The sequence below is a fragment of the Tasmannia lanceolata genome, unplaced genomic scaffold (genome assembly GCF_043159265.1).
Source record: "Tasmannia lanceolata isolate RefF3 unplaced genomic scaffold, GAP_Taslan_0.1 ptg000012l, whole genome shotgun sequence".
NCBI classification, from domain to species: Eukaryota; Viridiplantae; Streptophyta; class Magnoliopsida; order Canellales; family Winteraceae; genus Tasmannia; species Tasmannia lanceolata.
In genome coordinates, this window is record NW_027518689.1 from 10,696,769 (window position 1) to 10,709,439 (window position 12,671).

Consider the following 12,671-nt stretch of genomic DNA (forward strand, 5'->3'; position numbering starts at 1 on the left):
TATATATTTATATATATCTAATTTATTGAGGGTGGGCCCACACCATATGCACGTTTTCCCATACAAGGGAAAACGTGGGTTTCTTCTTATCACTTTTAATACAAAGAAATTTTCCACGTTTTAAGTGATATTTTCCACGGAAATTATTTTTACAACAAGACTTATTTTCTTCTCTCAATTTGAGAATTTAGATATAACTTTCAATAGCCACAGATTCTAAGATCTATGGATCAAAACAAATTAAAGGGAAAAGAGTGATTATAACTAAGATCTAGGGTTGATCATTGATGGATCGTTGATCCCCACCCTTGAAAATAGATTCACTGATCCAATGGTCTAAATCTTAGAGTTTTGAAAGAAGAAGAATCACAGTCATTACAATCTACCCCTCTTAATTGAATTTCGTCCCCGAAATTCCATTCTTTCTTATCCCAAGTAACGTAGTGAACTATCAGTTAAGATGGAATTAAAATTAATTATCTACCTTTCAGTTACTGCCACTGTCGTAATCGTCATCCTCGTATACGTCCAGTACAGTACCTAAGACTGACAATCTGGCAGTATGTTTTAACTGCGGAGACCCTAATCACATTAATAGTAGATTATCCAAAACAGCAACAAGGTCTTTGATGGTGGACCACCATCTGTTCTCGGCTTTTTGGGTGGAGGTTGTTGACTTCTGCTAGCAATCGACTGAGATCTAGCTACTTGCATAGATTTTTCGCAGTCTTCTGCCACCTCTGCCTTCTCACATGCCTCGGCCAACGTTCGTTATCCAAGATTAATAATACTCGCCCTGATGGAAGGGCGAAGGCCTTTAATAAATTTTCGGACTCTATCAGATTCAGTGGCTGCGTAGCTGGGTGCAAAGCGTGAAAGTTCTCTAAATTTGGCTCCATACTGAGCCACAGACAAGACTCCTTGTTTTAGAACAGCGAATTGTCCCGCCAAATGATCCTTGATGCGCGTAGAAAGGAATTGCTCGTTGAAACGGGATTTGAACTGTCCCTAAGTCCCAGACATGATCGCGGGATAGTTCTGGACTACATTCCTCCACCATACACCCGCCTCTCCCTTCAGCAGGAAGGAGGCAAGATGTATCCTTTGCACGTCGTTGCACTCTATTACAGTAAAGATCCCTTCTATTTCTGTAAGCCAATGGTCTGCAGTTAAGGGGTCGCCTGTCCCATTGAACTCGGATGGTTGTTAATCTCGGAATTGACGGTGCACCTGTGAGGCATTGTCACGGGGTCTCGGCTCCTGACGAGTCCCTGGCTGCAATAGCCTGAAGAGCAGCTTGATTAGCCTCTTGATTTGTCCTGAGGATTTCAGCCAGTAATTGCAGACCGTCTTGATTATGAGCCGGAGTTGGGCTCTGAGTATTGTTGTTAGGTGCAAGAGCTTGATTAGCATTGCCAGTTCTCTTCCTCCTTGGATACATCTATAAATATAAAAACAACTTGGAATGAGAAGAAAACTATGGGTTAGAATGAAATCTCTTTATTTCTCAACTAAAATTTCGAGGTACCATGAAGTCTCTAATCATGTGCTTACTTACTAAAGTTTTTAGAGCAGTTTTCCTATCTCGTTCGAATTCTTGGTTAACCTTAAAGTTGTGATATATCATATGTCACCTATTAGCTATCTAACCCAAATTAACGACTCAACCCACAAGCACCAGGTTCTCCGTAAACCCGGGCTTTGATCCCACAACTGTAACGACCCGATTTCCGTCAAGTCGCTACGAGCAAAAGAACAAACGCAAAAATCATGGAAATTTTTTTTTTATATAATCAACAACCACGACAAAAATCTTATTCCAAATTAAATAAGTCTACCATAACAAGAGGTCATTTCAATACTCATACTCCAAATGAAAAGTAAAGTTTTAACCACTAAAGTTCAAACTAAAGAAAGTCCCGACAAAATAAAAATAGAAAATGACGCAAGACGTCATAGCGCAATAATCTATGAAGCGAACTCTCCGATCACACGATCCCTTATCCCATGGTTTCTTCGTTTGCAAACGCTCCGCCATCTAACGCCTCAACCCCTGTGGTGGAGGAAACAACGTTAGAGCAGGGTCCTCCAGAGACCGAGCGGAGTAAAAGGAACAATATAAAAGGGCATGCAATAATAATTCAGATCCTTAGCAATCATCTAGAAGCAATAATAAATAACTGGAGAATAAATCTACGCCATCTATATCAGTATAAACAGGAATGAATGACAATAATGAATGATATGTTATGTGTGCATCGAATATGTAAAATGAGACAGCACTTTCCCCAAGTACATCCGGCTTTTTCCCAGTTTACTTTTCTGTCAGTTCTTTTCTGACTGTCTCCTTTTGGCCGGTGTCCTTGCCGCACGACTACCCACTACCCCTGTCCAATGGTAGTGGCGTTATGGACTCGGATTTCGGTCTCGCATATAATGCCGAGCCGTTTCGGGGATACTATCCCTTTGAATGGTTTGCCAACGAAAGGCTGTACACGCTTCTCGCGTTGGCCTTTGGACCTTAGGTCCCAGGATGATACCACCACACCCTTAATTTCCCTTTCACTCTCCCCCATGTAGAATATGCAATTAGGGATTTTAAGGTACGTTACCTTTGCCTTCTTTTCCTGCATCCTTTCACATAAAGGTTAGAAACAGTTTATTATTTATTTCATTTCAAGTAAACAAGTATAATGAGCTATACAGTTATCACAAAGAAAATAGTATACGTAAGATTACTTTGCATGAAACAAGTTATATTGAAACCATTACAACACAAGGTCTAGCTGTCACCTGCCTTAACTTACGAATGGGGAAGAATGGACGGCTTCTGATAGGTAGTAGAGTGTGATAGTCTTGTAGTCAAGTGATAGAACATAACAGTGTCAATTTTTTTTCTCTTATGTTTAAGTTTTCAAAAATACGTATAGGTACTACGTTGAGGCCCTATCTTAGGTGAAACCCATGCACATAGACATACCATTGCTGTCTTATCTTTGCACAGGAAGGATATATACTCTTGCTGCCCTGGTTTTTTTTTTTGGGCGGTCAGCAAGAAGACACATGAAGGACACTATTGCTGCCCTGTTCTGGGGCGTAAAACTTATGCACAGAAAAGCCTACTACTGCCCTGTTTGAGGGCATGAACTCACACACAGAAACACGACTGCTGCCCTGTTTGAGGGCATAAAACACGCACACAAAAACACATGACTACTGCCCTGTTTTGAGGGCATAAAACTCACACACAGAAAAACATCATTGCTGCCCTGTTTGAGGGCAAAAAACACGCACACAAAAACACATGACTGCTGCCCTGTTTTGAGGGCATAAAACTTGCACACAAACATAGAACACTGTTGTCCCGTTTTTAGAATATAAAATACGCATATGAATGACGTTGAACCTGTCAAGTTTTAACACACGAAAACATGCATATATCTGACTCTAAATCTTTCCAGTTTTGATACATAGAAACACACATATAACGGTCTTTAAATCTGTCTCGTTTTGATCCGTAAAAACACCTATCAACCGTACACAAATCTGGTCCGTTTTGGGACCAAGGAAACACATCTCAACAGGGTACAAATCTAGTCCGTTTTGGGACCAGGGAAACACATGTCAACAGGGTACAAATCTAGACCGTTTTGGGACCTGTAGAACATACATTAACAGGGTATAAATCTGGTCCGTTTTGGGACCAAGAAAACACTATAAGACAAGGAAAGTAATAAGGGTACTTTCTTGGATGGATCTAGGGTATAAGGAGAATCAAGTGTAAAGCTCTTCTTCTTCTTCTTCTTCTTTCTTTTCTTTCTTTCTTCCTCTCTCTCTTTCTCTAAAAATTTTGGGCGAGAATGGGAGAGGTGTATGCCACTATATATATATATATTTTTATTCTATTTTCCTTGTTTTATGATTGGTAAATTAAGATGAGTCATAAGAGGGCTATAGTAAGTTACCAAAAACCCAACACCTTGGTCTTATTTATATTCCCTAATTTTTGTTTTGATTGCTATTTTGGATAATCTACTATTAATGAAGTTATTATATCCCTAAAGTTTCTCACTTTACATCATCAATAAGATTACTTAATCTCCAAGTAATCCCACTACTTCTATTAATGTAAAGTTCCCACTATTGTTAAGAGTTTTTGGATTTTTAATTAAAGAAACTAAGATATCCAAAATCTAGGAATTTCCTTTTACGATTACTTATAATTAGTAAATCTAAAAGGCATTTTTAAATTTACTATCATCACCATATATATATATAGTGATGATAGTAAAAGGAAATTCCTCTATATATATATATATATATATATATATAGAGGAATAGGTTCGTGCGCTTGAGCGTTGGAACCAAATGGTGCGCTTGAGTGCACCATTCACATGGGTCCCACAATTTCTGTGAGGATCTAAACCATTCATTTGCAAGGCCCTATCATAGATAGGGTGTGTACCAAAAATCAGCTCCATTGAATCATCCTAACCCCTCCAAAAGTGGAGGGCAAAAATGGGCAGATTTTTGGTCTGTCTATTTTGACCTCCACAAATGGATGGGTTAGGATGATCCTATGAAGCTGATTTTTTGTACACACCCTATCTATGTAAGGCCCTTTCTAGTGAATGCTTTGGATCATCCTAACAATGTGGGCCTCATTGGTTCCAACGCTCAAGCTCACCATAAGGTTCCAACGCTCAAGCTCACAATCCTTTTCCTCATATATATATATATATATATATATATATATATATATATAGATATCTAATTTATTGAGGGTGGGCCCACACCATATGCACGTTTTCCCATACAAGGGAAAACGTGGGTTTCTTCCCATCACTTTTAATACAAAGAAATTTTTCACGTTTTAAGTGATATTTTCCACGGAAATTATTTTTACAACAAGACTTATTTTCTTCTCTCAATTTGAGAATTTAGATATAACTTTCAATAGCCATAGATTCTAAGATCTACGGATCAAAACAAATTAAAGGGAAAAGAGTGATTATAACTAAGATCTAGGGTTGATCATTGATGGATCGTTGATCCCCACCCTTGAAAATAGATTCACTGATCCAATGGTCTAAATCTTAGAGTTTTGAAAGAGGAAGAATCACAGTCATTACACCCAATATTCTGGACTTCGATTCCGACTGTGTAACAATGGCCTGAGATCCGAATATGAGCAAACGAGGGGGATAACTTCCACCGAGGAGCAAGGATTTTAGCGGACACAAAGTCCATACACTGGTTATGGCTCCCTTCCATTTTCACCTCCAAAACCCGGCCAAACATATTTCCTAAGGCTTCAACCGTTGAAGTAGCGCGTACAGATGCCATAGAAGTTAACCGAAAGTACTTCTGCACCTTGAACATATTCTCGGCTCCAGGTGGACAGAGAACTCAAATGATTACCCCAGGCCTCATTTCCCTTGGCCAGGATCTCGGCAGCCTCCTCCTCCGATTCAAACATAAACAGGACTTCGTCCTTTGACAAGGTACATGGGCAAGGAAGGGAGGGGATATCCCAAGTTCTTTTAGCCCACATCCAAAGTTCTTTTAGCGTTCCAGATGTATCCTTCCTCCTGCCTATCAACCAAGCTTTTACGGTATCCAACCTCGTTTCCACCTCCTTACCTGAAATAGATAAAGCCGGGATCCCTCCCTCGATTGATGAGGAGATCACCCCTGAGTCAGGCCACCGGTCAATCTCCTTACTAGCATTAGCTGAAGGGGCTTCTGGATTGATGGGATTCAGACCAAAAGGTGAAACACCTTCCTTACTATCCAAATGGCATCGCCGGCATCCACCCCGCCATTTGAAATTAAGGTAGTCGCAAGATGGGCAAAGCCAGTCCCCAGGCCTCTAGTTCGATTCCTCCTTACTTCTTCCTTCCCCCCTGCGACCCCCACCCCCACCGGAGGTGAGGTTATGACTCTAGTTAGGTGATCCCGTTTCTTCTACTTATACCATCGACAATGACTCCGCTATTTAAAATTACAATAAGCACAAGCTAAACAAAACCAATCCCCCATCCGTCTTAGCGTCTCCCCCTCACCCCCAAGTTCTAAAAGCGGGTACTTCCCAAGAGCAATTAATGAAGAGAAATAAAATATTACATTAAAATGACACGCTTGTACAATAACTTATTCGGTTTTTTTGTCTTGGGTCGGGTTGCCATAAGCTCAACGCTAACCTGATCTGAATGTTGCTCGGGTTCCCATTTCCCAACCTGAACCCAACCCGACCCAGGAAAAAATTTGGTTGAACCTGTCGGGTTCGGGTTGAGCCTGACTCAAGTTGCACCCCTGATTTATAGATAAGGTGGTCAAATGACAAAAGTTCCTACAATTTGATATCTTTTAACACTTCCCAGGCTGATGTGTTCTAGGAACAAGTTCAAATTGTCGATCAAATGGCGATGGTAATTAACTGTGTGGCCCATTGTTAATACATCTGCAATTTGTTCTTTACTTGCATTTTGCTTGGATAAATTTCACCAACTTCAACCTTCTCATGTATTAAATAATAGTCTATCTCTATATTTTGTCCTAGCGTGGAAAACATGATTATGAGATAGTTGTTGGCACTCAAATTGTGGTATTGAAAAAGTGTGAACCAGATCTCAAGTGCAGCTCCTGGAGGAGGTATCTCGGCCATGCAATCTCTATTGTGGTGGAAGCGATGGACATGTACTCTTCGTTTGGACTCGATCTGGCTACAGTCCTACTTTTTGCTTATTAACAAAACTAGACCCTGGAACAAGAAATCTTTCAAAAGAAAAAAACAAAACTAGACCATGGCATTGACCGTGTTTGTTTGACACTCCTGTTCAATCTACATCTTAGTATCCAGACACTCCATTTGTCTTATCCATTGTGCTTTGTAAAATATGCCATGATCCAGTGTGCTCTGATGTATCGTATGATTCTCATGGCTGCTTGAAGGTGCCCCTATGTAGCGTATGATTCTCTTGGTTGTGATCCTTTTGGTTGTGATCCTTATCTTAAGCCCTTCTGGATGCACCATATGCACTTCCCATTTCAATGATCCATGAAAAGCATTCTTCACATCCATCTAGGCAAGTCTCCATCGAGATATATTGGCTAGAGCAAAACCTTATTGCCATATTATTGACTATTGGATTGAATGTCTCATTGTAGACAAGTTCATTTCTCTGGTTATATGCCTTAGCCACTAGCCTTTCTTTGTAGTGTCATCAGCTTTTTGCTTCAGCTTGAACACCCACTCACAACCTACCTAACCTTTTCCTGTAGGTCTATGAACTAAATCCCACATGTCGTTGCAGTATGGTGCTCCGTTTCTTCTTCCATAGGCTATCCAACTGTTGCTAGAAGTTGCCTCACTGACTGTCACTGGCTCATCACCAAGGTTTTAAATTTCAGTTTAGGTTGCCACGGAAGACGGAAATATTTTGGTTTCAATTGGAAATTTTGGTGGAAATCATTTAAAATCACAGAAATGTATGGATGCATATGCAAATGATAGAATTTTTAGATGAAACTTCCTGAAATAATCGAATATGCACAAGTACATACTTAGAAACAGTCACATAAGCAAGATATTCATCCATAATGGTTTAATAACATCGAACACCTAGTGACTGGTGATTCTATAATACTACGTTTCACATGTAAACATATAAATATTTATACATATTACATACATGGCATTTCACTTGCAATTCATATAAATATAATTATGTATCACATACTAATATAATCCTTCTTCATGAAAAATTTCTGAGGGATTCATTGGCCGACCCCAACTAGTTTGGGACAAAGGCGTAGTTGAGTTGAGTTGAGTATCACATACTAATATAATATACCACTAATGCACATACAAATTTTCTTTCGATATGCGTTTTGGTTTCACTGTCGTTTCGGTAAGGATGGAAACGGAAAAATTTCGGTCGTTTCTTGTTGGTTTCGATAGAAATTTAAAACCATGCTCATCCGTTAGTGTGATAGCTTGGGCTGTCAGAGCTTGTTGATTTTGCTTGTCTCGGACAGACAAAATACTTCTCATATGGTTCTATAGACTCAACAACTCAACAAAGCCTTTGTCCCAAACTAGTTGGGTTGGCTAAATGAATCCTTTAGAAAAATTTCATGAAGGTGAAAGGAATCTACCCGGCTCTAATCTTGACTCTAGTTGGGTTCGTCTACGTGAATCATTTTCTTCCATTCTATGTAGGAAATTTGTCATTTGGTGGGCTGTGTACATGTAGGTGTGTAGTAACCCGTAGTATTTGCCTTTTACGTCACATAAAGACCATCTCACATGTATGCAATGTTAAAAAAATTGGGCTCAGACAACAACTCGGCCGTGGTAAACTGAGTCGACTCGAACGAGTCAATGATTGATGTGGTCAATCTTTCATAACTCATGTGATTTAAAGGGATTTCTAGATTGACTCGGTAGAGCCAAACTCATACTCATATGAGAACTTGGCAAAGGTAAAATCAAGTTGACTCATTCAAGTTGATTATTGACTCAAGGAGCTTCATGCTGAACAACGATCTCATCCCTTGGATTAATGCACACAAATAGCAACTGCCAAAATTTCTTGGAAAAATGCTTAAACAATCCTCTTTGATCGTGTGGCTGGGGATCATCTCTCCAGCATGGGACCATAAAGCCGGGATGGTCTTCCGGTGGCCCACAAGCTGAGACATCTTGACAGCCACATTTGTTTTCCCTATGGACAACAGTCCAATAAAGGGAAAAAAGTTTCTTCCCTCAAAGTATAAGCAATGTACTATTAGTAATTTACTTGTGGATTAGTAACTTTGACATATTTTGTTTATTTTATTCAGTGTTGCATTTAAATTTATTAATGTGAACTAACTTTAGTACCTTTTTATAGGACAACAAATAAGGACTTTTGTGGAAGCCGTGGAACAGTATGCTCAATTAGGACTACGGACACTTTGTCTGGCTTGGCGTGAGTTGAGGGAAGATGAATATAGGGAATGGTCTTTGATGTTTAAAGATGCCAATAGCACATTGGTTGATAGGGAGGTAGAGAGTACAATATCCTTAAAATCTATTGTTGAGGCTATTGTTTGACAAGTTCATTATTTGCGTATTTTAATTTATTAACCCACTGCATTTCAGTGGAAATTAGCTGAAGTCTGTCAAATGTTAGAGCATGACCTCGAAATCCTTGGGATTACTGCAATAGAGGACCGCCTGCAGGTGAACATTTTTGTAGTGGTGGCATTATTATTGTCCAGTGGATGTATTTAAACATTGATTTATCTGTACAAAATTTCGGGACATTTCTGAGTGTTAAAGATTCCACACTACATTGATAACATTCGTATATGTTTCGTGTTCTGTATTTATAGGACGGAGTTCCAGAAACAATTGAGACACTCAGAAAGGCAGGAATCAACTTTTGGATGCTGACTGGTGACAAACAAAATACGGCCATTCAAATTGCACTTTCATGCAACTTCATTTCTCCAGGTAGATTTTTATCGTTAACATTTTTTTTGTATTTCTAAAAGGAAATGCATAATGGCTATGTAGCAGTTTTTTCTACTGGCATACACTGATGAAGCCTGAGTAGCATTTCATATACATTTATAAACTATAGTAAATAAATTTTAGAGATATGTTGATGATTTATCAAAATATATTAATATTGTAGAATAGTGCCAATAAGAAATAAAAATATATGTGCTTATTATTGTTTTCTCAATGTTTATGTAATCGGAAATGTTTGACATGGAAAATTTGTGAACTGAAATTACATTGTCGCATGTGTTGTCATAAAACAAATTTCACCAGTAAAGTGATTGAAGATCTGACTTGTCAACCTTGGACAAAACTGCAATTCTGGTTTCTATCAACTGGCATACACAAAAGGATGCAACTATGTATTATTTTTTTTTGAAAAGTGACTTGATATATTCATACCATGGAATTTACATGGGGACCAGTAGTCCCTCTAGCGATTACATAGTATGATGATACATGAGCATGCTCTTGAATCCCAAAAAAGAAACATAAAAGAAGAAATAAAAACTGCATGTAAGCTTCCTCCATCCACATCTCAGGACACTTTCAACATCAGAACAACATCATATAACACTTATACTATCAATTCTGCATTGAAAGTTTCAGAAACAACCTTTCTAGACATCACTATAAGGCCTCCACAATGATCATAATGGCAATGAACCCAAGGAATTTTATGTCTTGAAATACATCAAGAACCTAAAGCATTTTTTCACTCACCTTGGTAAATTGGGAGGTAGGATGGATATCTAGGGGAGAGCAAACTCCCTTGAGCAGCGAAGGATCGAGTCCCTCAAGCACACTCAGATAAACCATCTACACTTCACTAAAACTTCCACAAAGAAATTTTCAACCTGGGCTTAGCCCCAACACACTTAACCTTCCATCAAAAAACAGATTCCATCGCCTACCGTAAACATAACAAAACTTAATAACCCTTTCCCCAAAAAAACTAATACCCAAAAAAGGGCATATTTACAAACGGACCCTCCTTCATCTCCTGAGAGCTTGCTCTCGAGTCCCACAGCTAGGGGTCTGGGCCTTTTTCTATTCCGCATCTCTCTTTTCAATTTCAAGGAACATTCTCTTCTTCTCCTCAACATCCTCCTTGTACCCTATTCCCAACACGTCTCCCATCTCAGCCATCTTGTCGAACTCTTCAGAACTCACTTGCTCCTCTTCCTTCAGAATAGTCCTTTTTCCTTCTGATTCCGATTGAGATTGATCCACATCCCTACCTCTCCAGAGACTTCCTCCCCTTCATCTTCAGGGAGCTGCTCAGCACTTGTAAGACAATCCTTGACCTTCCCGCTTAGATCCCTATCCAACAAATCTCTTATATTAGCAGATCCTTCCTCTTCTTGATGCTCCTCTTTGTCCCCACCTGCCTCAAGAAGCGCCTTTCATTCCTCCTCCAAACGTTTTTTGAAAAAATGATAGCTTGTGCATCGGAATACACCTCTTCAATCAACCCTTTTCCTGTTAATTGAAATAGTTCTTCTTTTCCTTTTGCCTCATCTTCAAATTTGTTCCATCCACGTTTTAGATATTCCATGGCAATCTCACTCTTCGTTGCCGATCTAGTATTTGCCCATCTCTTTTCATGTCCACTCTTTTTGAAAGTCCCTTTCTTCTCTAACCGCAATCATTCTACTTTTCTTTTCCCTTTGTAGTCAGTTCTCCCGCCTTCATTTGAGGGGGCCGAGTCTCCACTCTTCTCAAATTCATCCATTATCAATCGGATCTGCTTAGTATGTCTCTCCTTTTCTTTTCTGTGCTTGTAATAGAATGCCTAGCTGGAAGCCTCTTATGTAGATGAAAACCGCCCTTAGAAGACTCTAGGGTTGTGAGCCTGCCATAATTTGTTCGATAATACCAGCGGCTGTGCTTGGGGTTTCCTTTATCTTTACCGAACCTTTTCGGCTTCTTATTATTACCGACACGTTTGCTATCAAGAGATCTTCTCTCCAGATTTCTTAATTCATTTCGAGGCAACAGGCGTCTCACCATTATATCTTCCTTCCCCTCAGTACTGGAAATCCATTCCAGTATTAACACTTTTCCTTGCATGAAAGGTGACGCGCTAACTTGAATTAAATAGCTAGCCTTCCTCTTCAGTTAGAGACCTCAACATATCAGCCAATGATGTCTCAGGATGGTTAAGCCTTGGTTTAATTTTGAATTTGGGCTGGAGCAACGATTGGAATTCTTTTTCCTGTCCATGCGAGATAATTGATTTTCCTTTCCTTTCCTTTCCTTTCCTTTTCCTGGAAAGGGTTTTCCTCCGGTTGCCTCTCACGAGATGACCTCTGGCCTTCGTTGCCTTGAATGTTCTCGCTGGGCATAGTGACATCAATATCTGAGGATTCATTATTGCCATTATCCTCATGCGCAATTTTAACCTCCACTAAAAAGCTCTTACCATCTATCTTTTTGTTTGAAAATTGACAAATTTCATTATTATTTGAAACGCAATCGGGACCAGTGGTCCCAGCTTGCTAGTACAAATATTAGTAAGACACCGGACATATCCAGTGTTTCTCAAAAGATAGAAAGCATCCTTCCAAAGGAAAGGATAGTGCTATCGTTGCATAATGAAGTACGCTCATTACAAATATGAAACTATTTCAAATTCCTCCCGTTGTGCTCCCGCTTTGGCCAGCGTATCAGCCATCTCATTTGCCGATCACCTTCGATGCTCAAGCCTCAGATTAAGTACTCGCATGAGATCCAGTATTTCTGCTACAATATCCTGCAGTCTCCAAGGACCCTTTGATGATTCCGAAGCCCAAGCCACTAGATTGGAGGAATCACCTTCCACTATAAGATGACGTTGGTTATGTTCTAACGCCCAACGGAGACCAAAGAGTAATGCTCTAACCTCAGCCTCGTTAGAGTCACATATTCCACAAGGTCCCGAATAGGACATAACAACTTATCTGGAAGAGTTCCTGATGACTCCTCCAATTCCTGCTCTTTCTGGGTTACCCTTAGAGCTGCCATTGAAGTTCAATTTCAACCACCCTGTTGGCGGGCGTGACCATTTTGGTTTAGGCTTGGACTGAATAGTTTTGTCCCATATTATTGACCACCAATTCCTTATGAGGTCACCCAT

At 39.7% G+C, this 12,671-nt stretch overlaps 1 protein-coding gene across 2 annotated transcripts in view; it reads left to right on the top strand.

Moving 5' to 3' along the window:
• LOC143887615 (phospholipid-transporting ATPase 2-like) overlaps positions 1–12,671 on the top strand; it is a 158,117-nt gene that overhangs the window by 84,601 nt on the left and 60,845 nt on the right. For both annotated transcript variants that reach the window (XM_077391717.1, XM_077391718.1), the window contains 3 exons: positions 8,898–9,052; positions 9,149–9,229; positions 9,382–9,502. In XM_077391717.1, the coding sequence (XP_077247832.1) occupies positions 8,898–9,052; positions 9,149–9,229; positions 9,382–9,502 (357 nt within the window). The remainder of the gene's footprint in view (positions 1–8,897; positions 9,053–9,148; positions 9,230–9,381; positions 9,503–12,671) is intronic.